Here is a 21,752-nt window from a genome sequence, read left to right on the forward strand (position 1 = left end):
GTTGTCCGTCACTACCTCACTGTTGTTTTCAGTTGCTCACATTTTCTCAACTCTATTTAGATGGTGATTTAACGCAATCTGACCACAATGCACTTCTTCAGGGAATGCTGATTTATTTTTCTTCCATATGTACAAATGGCCGTATGCTTTCTTCACCAATTTGTGTGTTGTTTGGCACGCATGGTTTTCTGTCTCGCACCATGATTATGCTTTGATAGGTGTTTCTCGTAATTTACAGATATGACCAATATCGGTATTTTACTTGAATTAACGGTGGTTGCAGTGTTTTAAAAAGAGTACAAACTCACTCCTGAACGAGACAATTCCACTTTACTTTTCACGTTCCATAATCATTACATTCCACATGTCACAGAAGTACATTTAAATCACTATAACGCCTAAAAGAACACACGTTATTGTATGAAAAATGCGTTTACATTTACCGTATATGTGAGAAGTATTTGTCTTGCAGTGACCTCATTTAGCCAAGAGAGCCTCACTGAGTCTCAAGACTTCTTTTCAGGAGGGTCCGGGCCAAGTGTTTTCACAGTAGAGGGGGGGGGCATCGTTGCTGTGTGATAATCCCAATTGAGTAATTCGCAGGTCACTTTTCAGAATTGGATGTTTGGCCAAACAATATGAGATACATGTTCGCGTTTTATTTCAGCTACGGTAGGAAACCGGAGATCCCGGAGGAAACCCACGCAGAACGGGGGGGGGGGTGGGGGGGTGGGAAACATCCAAACTCCACCCGAGTTGGGAATCGACGTGCCAGACTAATCTCTGGGATTGGGTGCCCTGGTATATCCGTTTTCATAGATCCCTATGCCCCCCCCCACCAACCTATTACTTCCATGATGTCCAAAACTACCACATTCAGCCCATTTACAGCTCGTAATGTTATTTATTTATCCGTTGTTTGTGAAATGTATATAAAAAATATATATATAAAAACCCAATTCTGGAAGGCATAATCCCACCCCTATAGTCGTTATTGCACAGTAATGGACATTGTCCTAAACTGTGACTGCCTGGCACGTGACGTTGCTGCACTTTGAAGGCCCAGCCAGCACCAGGTCAGTATTGCTTTTGCACGCTGTTCAATGTTTTTGAGTTTCAGAAGTACGATTTTAATTTTTCTTCTATTTTTCTACCCTTTAAGGGTCTTCTTCTGTGCAGAACAAGGCATGTCCACTCATGTTACGTCAACGACACACTGTATATTACTATAATTGTCTTACTCTATTCACCAAATGCAATTCATAAATGTTCTGGGTTTACACTCCAACACACCGGTGGGCAGTGCTGGTGACGGGTTTAACGACGCATTTGTATTTACGCGATCGAACTAAAAAACATCGATTGTGCACAGTCTTTGTTTGTTTTAACTTACATGGCAATGAACACTGAGTTACCCTTCCGAGCTACCACCCAGAGACAGTTGTCATTGTCAATTTCCGACCTGTGTGACCAGTTGAAAAGCTGTCAGACAAAGTGAACAAGAGTGGTTACCTGTATATACACTATAACATCTTTAAAAGCTTCCCCCGTGTGTGCATATCCCCCCCGTTTTAAAATGCTGTCTGTAAAGCAAGACACAACAAAGTAAACAATTCATTCTCTACCAATTACAGTTCAAAAAGAAAACAGGGTCCACAGTAACCAAAACACTGCTGACGTTTCAGTCACATTGTTTGCGGCACGGGCATCATATTTTGTATGTTCCGATCATTATATCCCTTGTACACCTGCTCATTTAGTCGTTGGTAATATGCACACGTCTTGTGATGGGGAAGTAACACTAGTTTGTTTAACATGTGCTTTCAAGCATATACAGCTGCATTGGGCACATGTTTTTTTTATGGCACAAGTGTATTCCATATGCTATTGGCGAGTAATTTGTGGAACAAAAACGAAATGCTGTGGAGGATTACGGGTATATGCATATGTTGGTATAAAATACTGCTGTTGTGTTGAACAGGGCCCCGTGATTGAGATGGAGTGCTCTTGCCAATAACATCCAAGAACCCAGCAGCATTTGTTTAATACGCCTAACTTTGCCCCGAGTTTCCTAGCTTAATCAAAGGCTGCTGGATAATGGCCTGGAAAGACAATAGGTGGAAGGACTAAAACCAATTTTTATTTACAATAAATGTGGGGACACAAAACGGAGTTCTGCTTTTATATATTAAAAAATATTTGGTCTCAAGTTGTGTTTGTGATAGTGCTTCATTTTGCAGACAGCCCTGTTGCAGAAATCACTTCTGTCTTGTTTGCCCGCGTCATTGCAGGTTACCGTAATTTTTGAAACCCATCTCTAAAGCCGAGTCCAGTCCCCCGAGTGAAATTGGCTATAATTCATCCCAGGTACACACGCTACGAAGCAGGTACGGGGGCCATAGATGATGTACTGCGATGTGAACTGCGTGAAAAACCACGAATCATTCAATCGACCTGCGCTGGACGCAGCGACTGTGTGCAACACCCTTCGGGAACAGTACACGCAACAGCTGTCAACTAAAAACGGCAGCGTTGTTATTTGTAAGAGTTTAGAAAAGGGCAGCTTTTGCTGTGTACACAAGAGCGACAATCGCGTGTTATAAAGTAAGTGGTCACGTGGCCACGGGTCCGCGCGCACCCATCCAAGATATTTGTGCCGATGTTATAAGACTTTGTCAAAAGAACACACACACAGGCTTGTGCCCCGTGCCATTAGTGGAATTACAACGCGACGTTTGACAATATTCACGTGTGCATTCGCTTCGGCGAAACGCGGTGGGGGAAGCATCTATGTGATAGCATTTGAACGACAAGGGGCAGTGTCATTTACGGATAGGTTTTTTGCTGCCATGTATTATGCATTCTATTATTTCATTATTTAAGTATTTCATAACGTTTAAGACTATTGGGAGGGAGCGTTGGCACTGTCGTCCTTGCAATGCACTGTAAGCGCGGTCAGTCACGTTCGAATCTTGCCCATGGCTTAACATCATTGGCGCTTGATATCTGAAGCAGTCCTGAGCACCACTCACATTCACCGGTCATTGTGGTGAAGTAGGGTCAAATAACTCTCACAACTCACACAGGCAGTAGAATAAACCCATTGTTACTGGGGTTTAGGTGTTGCCCAATGCTGATATGGGCCTTTGTGATGTATGTTTGCAAATCAAAAGAGCAATAAATACCTTAAAAGCCCTACCAATTAAGGCAATAGGCTGCCAATAGGTCAACCATTTTACCGCATATGCAAAGGAACACTTGTGCATACAAATACATATATTCATGGATACATGTATATTCATGGACACATAATATATATTTAAGATTGCAGTAAAATGGTTTAAAATCGGCAGCCTATTGATTACATTGGTAGGGTTGGCATGTGCGTGAATATTGAAATGCTCATTGGTGTACCAGCCCAGTGACAGCAAATACTTTGCACTGGTAACAATGTCAGCAGTGTCTATTCCGGATGGGGATAACGTATACGGCAATAGTTACATTACAGTTTGAATTAAAAGTATTCATAACAGTGATCTGGCCAGCTTGATTTAACGCATCATACATACACAACGACTATGTATTTAAATTAAACAAAAGAACATGTTTACAAAAAAATAACAGGGGACAATGTCACAGTGCTTGGTCAGCTCGCCTGGCCGGTAGGGGCATGGGCGGCTGGGGCATGACCAGCCGGAGCATGGCCGGGGTAAACGTGGTCGGCGGGTGTTCGGCCACGGTGAGTTTGGGTGGAATGGTCATGACTGACAGAAACATGGCCAGTGTGAGCATGGCTCATTGGTGCAGGAGTTGGGTTGGCGTGGCCGGTGTGAGTCTGGCCTTGATGACCACTGCGGGCAAGATTAGAGTGGCCGTGGGTCACGGAAGCAGGGGTTTGGTTGGCGTGGCAGGTGCGAGTCCGGAGTTGATGGCCGCTATGGCCATGGCCAGAGTGGGAGGCAGGAGTTGGATTGGCATGACCAGCATGATTCTGGCCTTGATGGCCACTGTAGGAAAGATTAGAGTGAGTATGGCTCATGGACGCAGGGGTTGGGTTGGCATGGCCTGCGTGGGTCTGGCCTTGTTGGGGCTTCGCGGCCTGTGCCACTTGCTCGGGAACAAGAGACGGGTCCGATAAGATGGAGGTGCTTGTGCTGAGATGGCGCAGGGCAGTGAGCACGACTGAAAAAAAAGGGCAAAACCAAGACAGTGGCGTAATTAGGAAATCGCATTTGTGTATGTTTTGCAACTTCTCTAATATGTTTCGTACTCGAGCTAAAGATTTCCTTTTGGTCACGTGGAATGAATTTTATAGCGGACCTTTATACGTACATGCACAAGTCAATATTCTTTGAGCAGATAAAACAGAAGGTGAACAGTAATCAGGCCAAGCGTGCACTAATAAACTGGCAGATTCGAGCTCAAGAATAATACTCTTTGTAAAGTAATGTCATTCAAGGTTGCAGTAAAAATATGGCCGAGGTGGCAAGGTGGTTATCGTTACTATGCCACGAACTAGGCGATCTGAATTCCTTTCCTGGCTGTGACTATCATCAGTGGCGAATTATATCTGAACCGGTCCCAGTCTCTAACTCCTCTTCACACCCACACTTAGCTTCTGGAGCATGACCTTGTTTAAAGGAGGTCGTACAGAAGGGGAAACGACAGCGTGAAACCTCAAACAATTGCGAAATGCTAATGGTATGATTTGCATTTGGCTATCATACAATCTGCTCAGACTTCTCACCGTTTTTTTTCGAATTGGCAGACGTTGAAGAGAAACTGACACTTGTATTTTTATATATATACTGTATATAGTACCAGTTTTTTTTTACTTGACTACTGTATAATCATTCAGAAGGGGGAGGTGGGGGGCTCCAACCATTGCGCTCCCTTCGCAGCACTAAGGGGCTGACCAACGCTAATCCCTATGGTGAAATATGGTCAAACAAACCTCATGATTTACATTGATTGAAGAGGCAGTGGATGGACAAAGAGCTGCACATAATTATTATAATTAATCATACAAACTTTGATTAATTCACCATACTCTAAATTATACCACGTTGAGCTTTGATTTAAATCAGGATAGAAATTATGCTATTACTGTAATTGAAAAAGTGCAATACATTTGTCAATAATGCTGCCGTAAAAGGAAACGTGGATAATCGATAATATTTTTAACAATGGTCCTTAATAGCACATCGAATATCACACAAACATTAATTTAAAGCGTTTTTGCAATTTTTACTTTTAAAGTACAACAGGTTTCAATTGGCCTAATTTTAAGCTGACTTAAAATGAATATCTGCCCCAAAACAACTGCACAAATAGTCAATTATAAACAAAAAATATGTTGAATTCACATGAGGCCGATGGCGTAGAACCGAGCATGCAAAACAACTTACTGCCCGACAGCTACAGCCACGAGTGGCTTTTTCAGCCGTGGGATTCAATTTCAGTTATGTTTTATTTTTCAAAAGACATTATTAAGCCATACAAACTAATCAGGTTCCATCGGCTGCAGAGTAGCATGTTACTCAAATTCAATGCATCACAGCACACCCTGCTGCAATTAAGTTGTCAGGTGAAGTTTCTGCATTGTATGAACATATCAAGACCGCATAGGCTGAATTCCAAGGGGGTGAACATTTACGGATTTTTTTTTTTAAAGGTTAATCACAGTTTGGCCCTGTAAAAGTGAACATTTGTGAAGTTGCTAAGGCAGTAATTTGATCTTTTGTGTTTACTTATTTCATGCCAGGGTTTCCAAAACTCCAGAGTGTACCTACAGTAGCGTGGTTGCCTTCCCACGTTTACCAGTCTTGTCCATTCGAATACAAACTAAGTCGTTACACACTGCACGTGCCTGATGATTGGTAAACACGTCCTACAAAATGTAGTGATCTTGCATGTTGTATGTCAAACATTATTTATTAATCATCAGCCACACACGTGGTGTATAATAACTTCATATATATTTCAAAAGAGTAGAAAGGTAAACACGGAAAGGTGAAAGACATCTCTAAAATATTATATTGTTGAACAAATATGCAAAAAAAATCTTTGAAAAATGTATAGGTCTAAAAATATTAAAATAGGAGTCCCAAGTATTTGAGTTAGTTTGGTAGGTCGGTAACAATTCGCAATACTTGGAAATCTATGACTTGTCACAATTCAGGATTGTGATTCAGTTCAATAATTGATTTCCCCCCCCATAACATGCAAAGCTAGAACATACAAATAAATTTCGATTAAAAGCTTTCGTGACTGCAGGGATTCATATTCTTGGTTCTTTCGGTAAAGTCACGTAGAGGGGAAATAAAAAAACAATCAAAATAAAATTTTCACGACGTTTCGGCCACAACGCAAGCAGCCGTCCTCAGGTGTTTCTTCACCTTAATATTTCCCTTCTACGTGACTTTACCGAAAGAACCAAAAATAACATACAAATAATGATATAACATAATCTAACATTCAAATAATATACATCCCCTTGTCGATCCACTGCTGTATGAAGGCCTCCCCGTGCCTTCATACAGACTGGAAAAGCCGAGGCGGACGTTGTTGCCTCCTCAATCTGGAGCAAACGAACCACCACGAACCGCTACTGATGGCTCCTTGCCCACTGTGCAAGGGGCAACCGGAGCCACCCCCAGGATGACCTTAATGTAATGTGAGGATATATCTGGGTCGTTGACGGATCACAACTCGTCACGATGATTGGCTCTGCCAGTCCTGGTCCATAGCCAATGGGGGGGAAGCCTAGGGGCGTGGCCCTAACGTAATGGAAAGGTGACAGCTGTAAGTAGAGGATTGGTTCTGCTGGCTTTAGCCACAGCCAATGGGGAGACGAGTCAGAGGGCGTGGTCCCAGGAGCCTACGGTGGAGTCTGGAAGATTCCATAGAGGCTAACCAGGATTGGTGGAAATGTACCACGTGACCCGGGTATTAAATAGGGGTGGAGACGAACAACACGTGGTCAGAACTGGAACGAACGAAGGGGAGAGGCCACGCGAGAGCGGGGGTCCAGGCTGCCACGTGGCTGCGCGCGTCTTTCTCTTTCTATCCCTCTCACGCTGTCTCTCTCACGCTGTCTCTCTCATGCTGTCTCTCTCACGCTGTCTCTCTCACGCTGTCTGTCAGCAGCGTGAAGGAGTGTTGTAATGAAAGACTAATAAAGACCGGATTCCAGAAGTCGCTTCAACGACCTTTATTACATTAATGGGGCCCTGAGTGAGCTCCGAGTGGGTCGCTGAGTGGGCTTACTGGGCCGGAGGCTGGGCAGAGCGCAGTGCTGGTCAAGCCAGCACATGACGGTCCGGCACAACTCCTCCATGCTGGCCGTAGACACCATCCCATTGTAGGACTCGAAAAGAGGACGCATGAGAATGCTGAACTGCACGCACGCAACACAGCTGTCAAGGAAGCACACACAATCTTCCAAAATCCTCCCCGTGCTACTGCCATCTCTCGCGATGCGATGGTGTACCGTGATCTTCGAATTATAAGACGCGTGCTTTCTTTCAGTACTTTAAAGCAAAAGTTAATATGTGCGTCTTACGATATGCGTGATCGGATTCTTATAACTTTATCGAGACCAGGCACCAGTTTGAAGTGCATATCTTTGCTTACAGAGCATTTTTATAATCTGGAGATTATGATGACGATCCAGGTACACGCTTTTGAGGGAAGTCCTATTTGTAAAACTCTGAAAGGACGGCATTGTATTGATGGGTTTCCAAGGATACGATCCAGAACTTCCAGTTGCACTGCGTGCGCGCGCGGACGTAGGAGTCGAACATCTGGCGCATCTGGTTGAAGCGCTGCTTCGTGATGGGCACCCCAGTGGCCGGCAGTTGCTGCTGGCAGACACTGCGTGGGGCACGCAGCGTCGCACCACGGCACACGACCACAACAACAACAAAAACACAGAAGCACAGAGCACGAATTACATGGAAAGCGCCGATTCACAAACAACTAAAAAGCTACTTTCATTAACGACATAAGCTGAGGAAAGTGTCTCACATTGGGCAACCACGCTTTGGTTATTTCGCAAGCGTTTACCCTTTCTCAAGACGGGCGGACAATTTATTTTCATTCGGATTAGTCACAATTGGTTGATATGTGTCTTGAACTGCTTTCGCAACGTACGTAGCCAGCCGTGCTAATCGGAGTTGAGGAGGATGACATTCTATGCCAATTCGAAGTAAACCACGTTGTGAGTATGACAATGATGAATCATGTATTTTCAAGTAACCGAAATGTACACTCACAATTGTGGAAGTGCCCTAAATGAAACTTAGTTCAGTATTTATCGAGGACGTGGTCTAACTGAGAAGTAGCCAACAATTTGGAGAGAGTTACTGAAGAGCAAATGTGTGCAATGTGGATTCCCAATCTATAGTCCTCTTACCCAATCACGCTGACGTTTCTCAGTTTAACAAAATACCTCCCTTAAAATGTAGATAAAGTCGTTACATAAAGCAGCAGCAGCAGCAGCAGCGCATGCCTGACAATTGTTAATCTCTTCCAAAGTGACACAGAGGGAGTGCTGAATGAAATTGCGAAACAGATCTGGCGTGTGCGTGAATGAGGGTGCTTGCCTCCCACGTGCTCGCAGATTCATATTAATTGGAGCTCAATATGTCAGGTGGAAGTGTGTTTAGTCATCATCAGGCACGTGTAGCATGTAATGACACTTTGTATTGATTGGAGGTACAATACAAAGTGTCAATTTGGAGAAAAAACAAAGGAATGCCATTTAGGAAACCGTGGTCAACAGACTAACACAATGTTGACTCTCATCTGGTTGCTTTCTTTCTTTCTTCTTTCATAGACGACGCGGTCAAGTTCCACCTGTTCCTGTTTTGCACTCAGCTTCGAGACTAACACATTAGGAATTCTATTACACGAGCCACTTCTAGCCTGATGCATTGACGCTATCATTGGCAGGCAAACATGCTAAGTTTCAATGAAGCCCAGCATGACATTGGTGCAACTCGGTGAACCTTATCCTCATACATTTCCCCCACTCCAGATACATATCCACAGGTACTGTTGACACGTAAGCCTGAGAAAGCATAGAGTGGAGCGAATTGACATGCGCGTGATAAAATATATGGTGAAGATGGCCTTATACATACAAATACAATTATTACAGCCCTTTATTAATTCACTACTGGATAAAGGCCTCCCCACACACCGTTTTACTCATTCAGATTGTTTGACCGTATTCAACACTCTCCTGGTCAGAGCAGATTGGTGAAGACACTCATTACTCGGTTAGCCACGGCAAGGAATACAACTCATGTTGCTGAGCTAATCGCACAATGCGCTAACCACTCTGCCACTGCCACTGCTGCTGCTGCCTAATGTATTGCCGTATGTACTGAACATATATTTGTAAAATAATGATTAAAGCAGTCACTTGATTTCAGCGTTGAGTTCTTCAATCTCATCGCGCAGCTTCTGTGCCTCGTCCAACATCTGCTGCCGTTCCTGCTGCAGCTTGGTGATGTACTCCACTGTCTTCTGCAGCGTGGCGGCCTTGCTGACCTGAGCCACACGCACAATGTCATTGCCGCCAGAAGGATAACGATAGCACTTTGTATATAAAAGGTGCTGAAATGCCTCTCTACATCACATCTCATGTCAAGCATTCCGATGTCCTGCTGCAGTTTAGCCAAGATGAACCCCCCCCCCCATCCCCAGTGGCAGCTGTCCCTGTGCAGCACAAAGTGGATGAAGATCTGGCCTGAAAAATGGGCATTCATCTACCAGTAGCGGGCAATGTTGCGATGTGTTTTTTCCAATTCAATAATTTGCAAGTAATTTACCAAATTTGGCCAAATTGGACCATGACGCTGACAAACATGGCCTCCCCTTTTTAGGTTTTCAACAACATCATGGGCTCCTTCATGGCCCACTGACTGTGAAGCAGACTGCACATATTTATAATGAATTCAGCCACAGCACTAACCAGGGTGGTCGCTGGGCTTGAGCCGCGAACCTCTGCAACAAGGGACAAGCGTCGCCATTGTCACCATCGCTATTTTTGGTGTTCCCAGATCAGGTGACTTGGCAAATGGCAGATTTATATAATTGCTTAATTGGTCGTGAAATTTACGTGCAGCAGCACTTCCAGTTTACTTTAAACTCTATGGGGCCACAGGCCGTGTCAAATGGAAGCAGAAGTTACAGGAGGAGGCTCTGGTCATCTACCAGAGGTCGCAACCGGGTACCCGATACCCGGCTACCCGTACCCGGTTGCGACCCTGGTGCGGCCGAGTACGGGTACGGGTAGGCCGTGAGTCACTGGTGAGTCACCGTTTGTCACTCATTTCCCAACGTCTTGTCTCTTCTCACAATTCAAGTTCCTAGAATCAAGCCACCCGCGCCTGCAACATGGCTTCATCCCAGAGGTCGCAATCGGGTACCCGTACCCGTATCCTACCCGATACCTGGCCGGGTACGGGTAGCCGGGTATCGGGTAGGGTACGGGTACCCGTTTGCGACCCTGGTGCGGCCGGGTACGGGTACGGGTAAGGAATCAAAACCCGTTTGCGACCTCTGTCATCTACATGAGCTGACATCCCAGTCATTTAGTAAGCAGTGCTTGCTCTCACTTAATTGCTCTGAAAATACCTTAACTAAACCACGTGTGTCTTTGTGGTCAGCCTGGAATACTGGCAATATCCAATTTTGCAAGGCTAATCTTAATTTGAAAACCGTCCTCTGTCCAAGTCGTATCATATTATTGCAGGATATTTTTTGTCGGTAAATAGTAATTGCGATGTGATTGTAACCAGCGGGAGTATGTCACTGTGTGTGTGCGTGGTTGCTGGCCACCCAACCCCTCGTGTGCCGTGCCGGACTTCATAGATGCTCGCTAACAACACTTGCCCCTACAGTCTGTTACAGGTGTGTGTGTGTGATGGCTATCTGGTTGTGACACATTTACAAAGGTTTTAAACTCTTCAGAGAATCGACGTTTTTCTCACCTTGCTGTTTGGCTGCAGATTGAGAGGCGACACCAGGTTATACAATGTGTCGAAGCCAATCTTAATGTTAAAACGTCGCTTCTGCTCAGCGGAGATGTGCGTCACACGCCGGCTGTCCTGGAAACACACAGGCCATGCAAATGTTTACGTATTGTGTATTCAGCCATTGTCGTGTGGTGTGCTTTGCGGCTGACACTGAAAGGATGCTGCTTATATTACACCTCTCTATAAAAAGGGAGCAATATTCATATTTTTTTCCAACGAGCAAAAGCACACTCTATTAAAGTTGAAGGGGAAAGGAGGAATTGTCGCAATAATTTCCGACACAAATGTTTTGTTCGGCCGTCGATTGCAACGTTTACAATAAAACGGATGTGGCCGTACTTGGTAACAAGGGGGCACACTTGTCGAAGAAGCTGCGGCATCGGCCAATCAATTCCTCACATGCATTCATTTACCTCGCACCGTGAACGGACCGCATTAAAAATGTTGAACGCCAATTAAATAACGAGAAACAAAAATATATAGGATTAGAAAACAAAACTCAGAAAAATTTTGTCTGGAATTTAAACCCCCCCCCCCCTACCTACCACCAAAAAAATCGCGTCAACTTTTTCAGAGACAGTTTATCCCAAAACAAATGTAAGGTGCACCCACTGGCCTCAAAGCGTGCCCACTACGACCTCTGGTGGCGTAGTGGCCATCTGCGGGACGAGCAAAGTCAAAGCTTGCGTCAACGCAGCCCACGAACCAAGAGGGTGTTGATCGGCGCCCAAGTTGGGTGGCAAATGCTACTCGTATCAACCGTGACCAGTATCCACCGCGGGCGGTAATCTTTGCGTACCCACCGCCCGTTTTGTAGATTCGCTATTCATTTGCGCGCTCCGTAGGTGCATCTCATCACTTTCGTTTTCATTCAAAGACGATATTCTCGCGTCTAAACATGCCATGGCACCTTTCTCCAATAACGTTGTCTTCAATAGCAGCTACCACAGTGATCTTGCTATCGTATATATTTGTGATCTAGAGATACAATTAATTAACAAAATCATTGGTACCATTTACCATCCTGTGTGGTGCTTGCAAGCCTTAATGAGCCAATGTTTCAATGATCCGTAGGGGTTAGTGCCACCTCAACTGTGCGATCGCCAAGGCTGTATTCAAGCCAGATTTTCAGCACTTCAAACCTTTAAAAAAAGTACTGCTTCTAATGGTTGAAACACAATACTGTGGCATTATTGTAGTTCCTTTCAGTAATTTGGCAACTCAAACCATAGCAACACGATGTGTATTACTACAAGTTACGTATCAAAATAAAAACTCTTGTTCGATTGAAATTCGCTTTACGATACATATATATGACATTTTAAAAACACTACAACTGAAATAACCAAGGTGAATAGCAATGAAGTGTTTGGCATTGGGCATGGGCGGTGGTGATGGTGGTGGTGGCAGTGGTGGTAAAACAGTAAAGCGGAGGATTTGAAGGGACAAAGAGGGGGTCCACAAACTTGAGGGCCCCCCTCAAACTTGGCTCTGGTGTGTGGCTTGCCTTGAAGACGACAATGCCGGAGGAGTCGAAGGGCGACTGTGGACGGGACCTGCTCTCCGGCGTCCCGGGCGATGCCCGTCCCGAGTTGTGGTGATGTTTCCCTACAGATGCAGACGTAACGCGAGCCATGCAAGGTGGCAATCGGGACGTTTTATTACGTCCTCATTCAACGATGGTGAGAAGTGGTCGTTTGGCTCGGTGTATGTACATATGTGATCCCAAAGAAACTCAAGGGGCTGCAGTCTGATATAACGTATGCTTTTGTTGAGTTTGCTTTCTGGCACAAAGGTGTAAAAAAATAACTATCAGTGATAATAAATTCAACCAAAACAATACGATGGGCTTACTTTCTGTATCTCGGAATAAAAAATAAAGCAAAAATTCAGTGTATCGGGATATTGCTCTTCGAGAAAATTGTATTGCATGAATATTTAAATTCTTTCTCACCGTACGTAGTCGACCATGCTAATCAGAGGTGCGGGGGAAGAACAACAAACGGTGGGGGGGCGGGGTGGGGGGGCGGAGTGGGGGGGGAGGAGGATTCGGCTAAACCGCAAAACAATTAAGAAGAAAATATGGATTAAAACGTAAAAAAACAAACACTCACTTGTTGGTGAGATGGAGGATGAATGGGAGTTAGCGGTGCCTCGTTCTGCCTTCGGGATGAGCTGGGTGGGAGACGTGAGTGGTTGCAGTAGAGTGGGCTGGGAGCCATGTCCTCCCACCTTCACAGAATTCTGTAGCGGCTCCAGCAGTGATCCAGAGCCCTGGAAATGATGCACGACCGCCCTCATTAGATCTGAGATTCAGACCCGGCCTGTCGCACCCAGTCAAATTGCAATTACGGGGACAGCTGTAGGGGCCAGACTAAATACGAATGGGAGTGCAACTTGTTTGTGGAACAGTAAACAATGCACGGGTGTGGACCAATCATCTTCAAGGACAGTGCATATATTATCAGAGTTATGTTTTTTGTTTGCATTATGGCTGCAGGTATTGTGGTCTATGCAAACATGACTCCTTGTAAAAAAAGGTGTCAGTTTTGTTGCCAGATAGAAGGATAAAAAAACAATTATCATATTTTTTACTGGCAAATGAGGTACCAATGGTGTAATGCTTACCCCGAGCTCTCATACTCTGATGGTGCATTGTCTTTGAGTTGTGCGCCTTTTGGCGTCATCTGGTCCAACACCATGTGAGACTAGGCTCTAAGGAAAGCTGTCTCGGGTGTGGACCAATCATCTTCAAGGACAGTGCATATATTATCAGAGTTATGTTTTTTGTTTGCATTATGGCTGCAGGTATTGTGGTCTATGCAAACATGACTCCTTGTAAAAAAAGGTGTCAGTTTTGTTGTCAGATAGAAGGGTAAAAAAACAATTATCAGTAAACAATGCACTTAACACGTGGTTGTGGCGGTGATCTGGGAAATCTGTGCACCTGCCGGGGTCCAGCGACACTCCAGGTGCCGACACAACACAGGCCAACTCCTATGACGTAAAGATGATCGCAAATGGGTAAGTGATGTCAATTTTAAATGACGTTCTCCAAGGGCTTATGAAGCTGAACTTCGGAGTGATAACAGGGTGGGGAAAAGGTCACCTGCGTCGCAAAGCTCTGGTAATTTTACAAGAGAAGACTTTGTACAAAGTTAATAAAGCCTCATCCTGTGTAGCTGCGTCATTGCTTGTAAAAACAAAAATACCAAATTTGGGTCGTAACAAAAATTAGGGCAGGGTCAGTATAAAGTTCAAAATTGCTTTAAGCCTTATCCTAAACACTCAAATATATTTATATTGTTGTCACCATTGTCAACGAACCAGTAATTTGCCTTTGGAGGAATGAAGCTAGAGCCAGGTGCAAGTAAGTACATTTATAAATGCACAATTATTATAACATAGGTTAGCTTACAATATTTAATACCAAATCTCACTTTTCTTGACAGCCAATACGATTTGTATTTGTTTACTGACCCAAGCATGTTCTTCCTTCTGAATCGCAGTGTAATTCCCAGCATGAATCTGTCCATAATTATTTGGGTACTCTTCAGTCCGTGATTTCGATCCATATATCATGACAGGAAATAAGAACGAAAATCTATCTTCTATAGCCACATTGTTTTTTTTGCTTTTCATGATTAAAGTTGATTTTCGAAAAGAACTCCAACCTGCTCTCACTTGCTTCTCTGTTCATCCTCGTGCTCCTCGTCTGTATGTGTGCATGAATTTTTTAATTATTTCACACCGTACGTAGCCAACCGTGCTAAATCGGAGGTGTTAATAATCTAAGATCTGCCATCATTGACTGCTGCATCTACGCATACACTTATTGTACATGACCTTTGTTTTGCTCAAATTTTGATTACTTCTTTTCAGATTTCTTTAGTCATTTCCTATATACTGTATCATGACCATTAGTTTTTATAATAGCTACGTCATCACGACATCTCAGGTGGTTCATACTTTTACTGAAGTTTGCATTTGAGAAACAAAGGCATAAAGGTAAATTGTGAAAGTATTCACCAATGTTGGTCCCGAGTATGTATATACAATTAATTGTTCTATATCGTTAATATCTACTGACATCTGCAATTTGCAACTCATGCTATGAGCGAGCTTTTACGTAAAAATGAAAACTTCGGCCGGTAGCTTTAAGGTGACTTATTTAGCAGTGCATGATTAAAGAGTTCCAGAAAGAGCATTGGCCACTATGATATAGGAAAATTGAGGATGGGGAAGGCCTTTAAAATTATGAGTCGAATATCTGAGTGGCAGAGGAATTGGAAAGAAGAGGATCATTGGTCATCTAGTCAGCAGCACATTTATGACCGATGGGATTGGAGAGCTATTCCCAACAAGCCATGGACCCAATGGCCCCGATAGGATGGAGAGGGACAATGATTTAGCCGGTGAGTCGAAATCAGTTACCCATTTTTTTCTCTCTCTCACAAAGTCCACCAAATAACTCTTCACGTGTTTGCTTTATTCTAAAACCTCTTCTTAACCTTCAGTATGTTGTAACACGTAAAACAAATGTACGTGTACTTAAGAAATCCATCCCACCGTCTTTGACACGTGAGAAATATCCTCGCAAGACAAATATCTGACCGAGGCAGCAGGAATCGACAGCAGAGTGGGAAGTATGTCCTCTTGTTTGACGGAGGATGATGGAGCACTCCCAATGGAAGACTGGCTTGGCAGCAAACCTGCGTGTGTTGTGGTGATAACAGAGAAAATTAAGCCAAGTTCATCTTCAAGAAGGAACAAATACACAGAGCCGAGCCCGTACGTACACCGGTCCTGTAAATGTTATGTTTCTCAGAAAGGATTATCTGAGCGACGTCAATGCAAGGAAGTTCGCAAGCGATTAGAAACGCAAAAATATGTAGCTAGCATGCCCTGGGAAGAAACAAAAAGAATGTCATGTTTAGGATTAGAGGTATCTTATCAGGATTCATCCGTTAGTTACAATGCCTGATAAAGGCTCGTTGTTTACAAATCTGGTTCTTTTTATCGGCAGATGCTTTCATTTTTATTTCCTATATTTGCATTGATTAACGATAATGAGACGTACGTTCACTGGAATGCATATTTGAATATTGTCACATAGATTACATTCAACTAAAATTCAGCCATTTGTCAATCCACTGCTGGATGAAGGTCTCCCCACCTCATTCGGTCATGGGAGTTATTCCATTGCACTTCACAATGCCGATCCATGCTGGATCGGAAGGGAAGAGCCCACTGCCAGTCTAGCTCTGCCTGGGAATCAAATTCAGGTTCAAGTTCAAGTTCATTTATTAGGTATAGCCCTGTGAGCCATTCGGCTCTTGAATCGGGTGCGACCGCAACAAAAACAAATAACATGAACAAAAAACATCTTAAAGTGAATATGTGACTAAGTGCAAACAGAAAATCCAAGAAAAGACAGCAAAATATTGCAGAAAAAACACCGTTCACCAACGCTGTGTGCAAAAATCCTAGTGGGATGCAAGTCAAACAACAACAACAACCACAAGACAACTTAGATGAAGGGCATCAGTCTAATTGTGCGAACCACTGCACCGCCACTTCGCCTGGCCCACAAATGTGACTGGATGTGATTATTCTGTTCAGCCCACACATCGCAACAACACGTACAAATTTCGATTTAAAGCTTTCGTGACTGCAGGGATTAATCTTCTTGGTTCTTTCGGTAAAGTCACGTAGAAGGGAAATAATAAAATAATAAAAATATATATTATTTTATAATGTTTTATTATTATTTTATTATTTCCCTTCTACGTGACTTTACCGAAAGAACCAAGAAGAACAACAACACGTACCTCTGCATTTAAAAAACGGTACCTGAGGACAGCAGTTTCGCGAGGAACGAGCTGCTGCTGCCGGTGCTGTTCGTCTCCAACTGCAACGGCTGAGACTGCTGCGGTTGCGTGGACAGGGGCCCCACGGCGATCTTCGGCTTCTGCTTGGGGGCCAGCTTAGGCATGGGCATCAAGAACTCTTCAAAGGACGACTGCCCATGGGCTGAGCGGCATTGCTGCGGGGGACCGCTGAGCGTCACGACCGGCGCGACGAGCCGCTGCGCGCCGCCGACCGCCACCGCGATCGCCGCTGCCGTCGCCGCTGAGAACTCGCGACGGGGAAACTCGTGCCCGTCGGGGCTGCCGGGGACGGAGCATTTGCGGACCTCCGGCTGCTGCCGAGCAAAAGCCGTCGCGCTGGGGGCGTAGGCGAAGGCGTGCGGCTGCGGCTGTGGCGGCTGCTCCTGCTGCTTGTCCGCCAGGCTCGGGGCCGGCTGGGTGGCGAGCGAAGACTGGAAGGGATTGCAGCCCCCCGCGCCGCTGTTCTGGCTGCAGGAGAGCCCCGTTAAAACGTAGTCGTAGGGCACGTCGCGGGTCGGGCTGCTCGGCAGAGACCGCTTGCTCGACGCGTGCTGCCCCACGTCGACGGACGCGCCTTTCTGGCCGTAATCGCAGAACAGCTCGGGGATGGAGCTGCTGGGCAGAGACCGCTTTCTGTTCTCCTGAGGAGCTGGGGGTTGCAGCGGCAGACTCGTGGGTGGAACTTGAGTTGGCAGTGGTAGGTTGGCCTGTGGAGTCTGCAGACTTCCAACAGCATCGATCTCGGGAAGCATTGGAAATGAGCGCTTGCGAGTCTCTTGGGACACTGTCAGCTTCTGCTGATGCTGCTGCTGCTGATGCTGCTGATGCTGATGCTGCTGCTGCTGATGGTGCTGCTGTTGTGGATACTGATGTTGACTAAAGCATCCAGGCTTCTCCAAGCCAGAAGGAGTGACATGACCGACAGAGGCGATGCAAGCCACGCTCTCTTGACACTGATCTCTGTTTGCAAAGTAGATGGGGAATGGTGAGAGAGACGCCTTTTGAGTGTTTCTGGGCAGTGACTGAAGGTGATGCAGGTTGTTGCCGGGCACGTTGAACGCAGCAGAATGAGGAAATTGGGGTGGATATGCCGACTCCATCGCCGCCTTGGTTACATCGTCTCCAGAGGGAGGTATTGGTTGGTAGCAGAGCTTCTGTGTTGCCTGGTGTTTGTTGGCAGAGTCTTGGCACAGCCCGAATTGCTGATTGATTGCAGATAATGAGAAACCGTGGTTGTCCTGGTAGGTGTTATTTATAGGAGCCTTTGGCGGAACGCCGCAACGGATATTGGAGTTTAAATTCACCATCTCTCCCAATCCACTGTTGCTCTGATCAAATCCACACTAGGCGACAAGTAAGAAACAATACAGTCATTGCATAATGAATGCATAAAAGAGAAAGAATCAGTAAATAAAAACCCACCAAATTACGTAATGTTACCATTCAGTTATTTTGTTAGCAATCGTGTAAATGTACGGCACCCAATCTCATGTAACATGGTGACATCAGGACCTGCTGTTTCAGGCATGCCATTGCATGCCTCATCCAAATGCAGGATAATGTACTTCATCTTTGCATTGGACAATACAGATATATAAAATAACAGGTTCATTGAATTTTTTTAAATATTCTATGTGGAAAGGGATATCTACAAATTTCTGGCCGTCTCAGAAATGTTCAGAAAGAACAAATACTGTAATAATTTCCTGATAAAGCAGGGTTGGCCACAATTTTGAGATCGTCAATATCTGACTTTCTTTTCGGTAGCAGTAAAAAAACCTTGTCATATTGAATTAACCAATTCATTGTTTTATAAATACAGTATCAATTCCAAGTCGCTCTTGGCAAGATTGTGTCTCTTTGAGCCAATGACACAGCAGCACTGTATCACATGAAATGCATAAATAAGACGAAAAAAACTATTATAATAGAAATAAGATGTAAAAAATATACATATATGAGAAAAAATAATTGACTCTTGAATCATAAATTCATGAGCAGAAATCAAGTTGTTAGAGTGAGGTTAAATTGGCACATGCTTAGCAAACGGAATTTAAATAAATATACAACTGTCCAAATTTGTGTGCAGTTAAATGAAAGCACCCAGAACACACATTACCACGTTTGAAATAAATGTTATAATCTACATTCATGACCCATAAAATAGAGCGGTGCAACGGTTTTAGTCAATGGTCATGCCGCAGTTAAAAAACAAATTGACAATTTTTTCGATTTAAAGCTTTCGTGACTGCAGGGATTCATCTTCTTGGTTCTTTCGGTAAAGTCACGTAGAATGGAAAAATTAAAATAATACAAATCAAACATAATAAAATTATTCTCACGACGTTTCGGCCACAACACAAGCAGCCTGAGGACGGCTGCTTGTGTTGTGGCCGAAACGTCGTGAGAATTATTTTATTATGTTTTATTTTTATTATTTTATTATTTCCATTCTACGTGACTTTACCGAAAGAACCAAGAAGACAAAATTGACAATGTTTTTCGGAACAAAGCAAATGCCACACGATGGACACCAAGGTCAGTAACGCGAACGGTGAGAGTGTCGTCCTACTTGGTATGGGTGCTGCGTCTCCTGGCAAGCAGGTGGTCCAAGGAATTGTGTCACAGCCTGGGAGGCTTCAGGGAAGACTCCATCAGGGTCAAAAGATTGAAACGCGCTCAGTTTCTGCGGAAAACATTCAGAGAGTGCGCAAAAGCTCAGACGACGGCATAACGTTTCCCCTACACGAACAAATGCTATAAAATCGATATTAATGTCCTGTAGACGAACAGTGATTTGAATATCTTATCAGTTGTCAGCTTGTCTCCCAGGGAGATAATTCTATATTCAGTTGGTAATCTATATATATATCTTCAACATTCACACATTGTCAGGAGGCTACTGTCTCTTAGTGCAGTCATTTATAATTGCCCCTGCGTGTAATTTTTTCTTAGAAAAAAATATTTTGGGTTTTTACAAAAATTCCCATTTAACGGAAATAGCAAAGAAGACAAAATTCTGCCGGTTACATAATGAGCCACGCTGCCCGTCCGTGGGCAGCGCAACAACATCGCAACCTCCCCGTCACCATCCTCGCGCGGAACAGCCAAAAATCCCCACAGATCCTTTCAAGAAGAGAACGGTGGCTGGATACAAAGTAGGCAAAGCAGCGATCCACACAAACAGTGATTTGATCAATCGGTACATTTCAGGGACACGGTTCAATTCGAGAACGTATTATTTGTGTCTTGATTTTCGCCATCTCGTTTCGAGTTCTAGTTTGTGCCGGTCACCATGGAAGTCCAGTTTACCGTGGAAGTCCAGTTCACCATGGAAGTCCAGTTCACCATGGAAGTCCAGTTTACCATGGAAGTTCCAGTTTGTGCTGTTCACCATGGAAGTCCAGTTCACCATGGAAGTCCAGTTTACCATGGAAGTCGAGTTTACCATGGGAGTCCAGTTTACCATGGAAGTCCAGTTTACCATGGAAGTCCAGTTCCCCATGGAAGTCCAGTTCACCATGGAAGTCCAGTTTACCATGGAAGTCCAGTTTACCATGGAAGTCCAGTTCACCACGGAAGTCCAGTTTACCACGGAAGTCCAGTTTACCATGGAAGTCCAGTTCACCATGGAAGTCCAGTTTACCATGGAAGTCCAGTTCACCACGGAAGTCCAGTTTACCACGGAAGTCCAGTTTACCATGGAAGTCCAGTTCACCATGGAAGTCCAGTTCACCACGGAAGTTCAGTTTACCATGAACAGGAGTTGGCAACCTGCAGCTCTGCAGCAGCGTGCGGTTCTTTAAAGACTCCTTTGTGACTTTTTATTTTATTATGGACCACCGCCTCGTATTCTCATCATTTAAATATTGAGCGTTTTACCGAATTCGACAAAAATGGCTCTTGTTGTTGTTGTTTTGGTTTGCGGTCCCTGGCCTAGACGAACCGGACATGTCTGTACTGGGTGGAGATGCAGCAAGGCCACGTTGCTTCGTCCAGGAGTGTGATTTTCATTTTATTTCTTCAAAATGTTATGCCCCTCCCCCCACCCCGGAGGCTTGTGTTGCTTCCGAAACGTCCTTGGAACATTCTGTGTACAGGAAAGCCACCCACACAGATTCCTACTTGAAACCGGATTCCCACCACCACCCATCTCAAAAGAATTCTCTCATCAAAACGCTATACCACAGAGCCCATGGCATTTCTGACCAACACCACCTGGCCGGTGAATTGAGACATGTACATCGGGCCCTCAGGATGAACGGATACTCTGACCGCACCATACGCCAAGCTGTTTCTCCCACCATACAGAAACAGCCACATGAAACTCCGACCAAAACTATCACGTTACCATACATAGCAGGCGTGACCAAAAAGATCTCCAAAATTCTAAACAAACATAAGATCCAAGTCCGATTCAGTACAGTGCATAAAATCCGTGATCTGATTCCATCTGTGAAGGATGTCGTTTCTGACTTACAGTATCCTGGAGTCTACAAATTGAGTTGCATTTGTAGTGATTGCTACATTGGAGAAACGAAACGTCATGTTTCTGATCGTGTCCGCGAGCACCAGTCAGATCTGAAACACGGCAGAACTGATTCTTCGGCTGTTGCCGATCATTGCTACAACTCTGTGGGCTCTCATGAAATTGTCTTTTCCGAGACCAAGGTGCTCTGCAAACCTACTGGCTACCATCAAAGGTTTGTACACGAAGCCATACAAATATACAAACACAGGCATAATTTCAACCGTGATGAGGGTTACAAACTGAGTAATCATTGGAAAGATGTGATTAACCATGCAAAAAAGA

The 21,752-nt window shown here is 44.5% G+C and overlaps 1 protein-coding gene across 1 annotated transcript in view; it reads right to left on the reverse strand.

The window, feature by feature from the left end:
* Window positions 1-326: 326 nt before the first annotated feature.
* The window catches only part of LOC144933097 (MLX-interacting protein-like), a 56,486-nt gene continuing 35,060 nt past the window's right edge, over window positions 327-21,752 (reverse strand). The window contains exons 9-18 of the mRNA XM_078857620.1: window positions 19,512-19,625; window positions 16,902-18,282; window positions 15,663-15,760; window positions 13,163-13,322; window positions 12,556-12,656; window positions 11,004-11,120; window positions 9,431-9,558; window positions 7,752-7,875; window positions 7,270-7,399; window positions 327-4,182 (exon numbers count right to left, since the gene is read on the reverse strand). Coding sequence (XP_078713746.1) covers window positions 3,647-4,182; window positions 7,270-7,399; window positions 7,752-7,875; window positions 9,431-9,558; window positions 11,004-11,120; window positions 12,556-12,656; window positions 13,163-13,322; window positions 15,663-15,760; window positions 16,902-18,282; window positions 19,512-19,625 — 2,889 coding nt within the window. The 3' untranslated portion in view covers window positions 327-3,646. The remainder of the gene's footprint in view (window positions 4,183-7,269; window positions 7,400-7,751; window positions 7,876-9,430; window positions 9,559-11,003; window positions 11,121-12,555; window positions 12,657-13,162; window positions 13,323-15,662; window positions 15,761-16,901; window positions 18,283-19,511; window positions 19,626-21,752) is intronic.

This window comes from Lampetra fluviatilis, chromosome 6 (genome assembly GCF_964198595.1).
Source record: "Lampetra fluviatilis chromosome 6, kcLamFluv1.1, whole genome shotgun sequence".
Lineage (NCBI taxonomy): Eukaryota > Metazoa > Chordata > Hyperoartia > Petromyzontiformes > Petromyzontidae > Lampetra > Lampetra fluviatilis.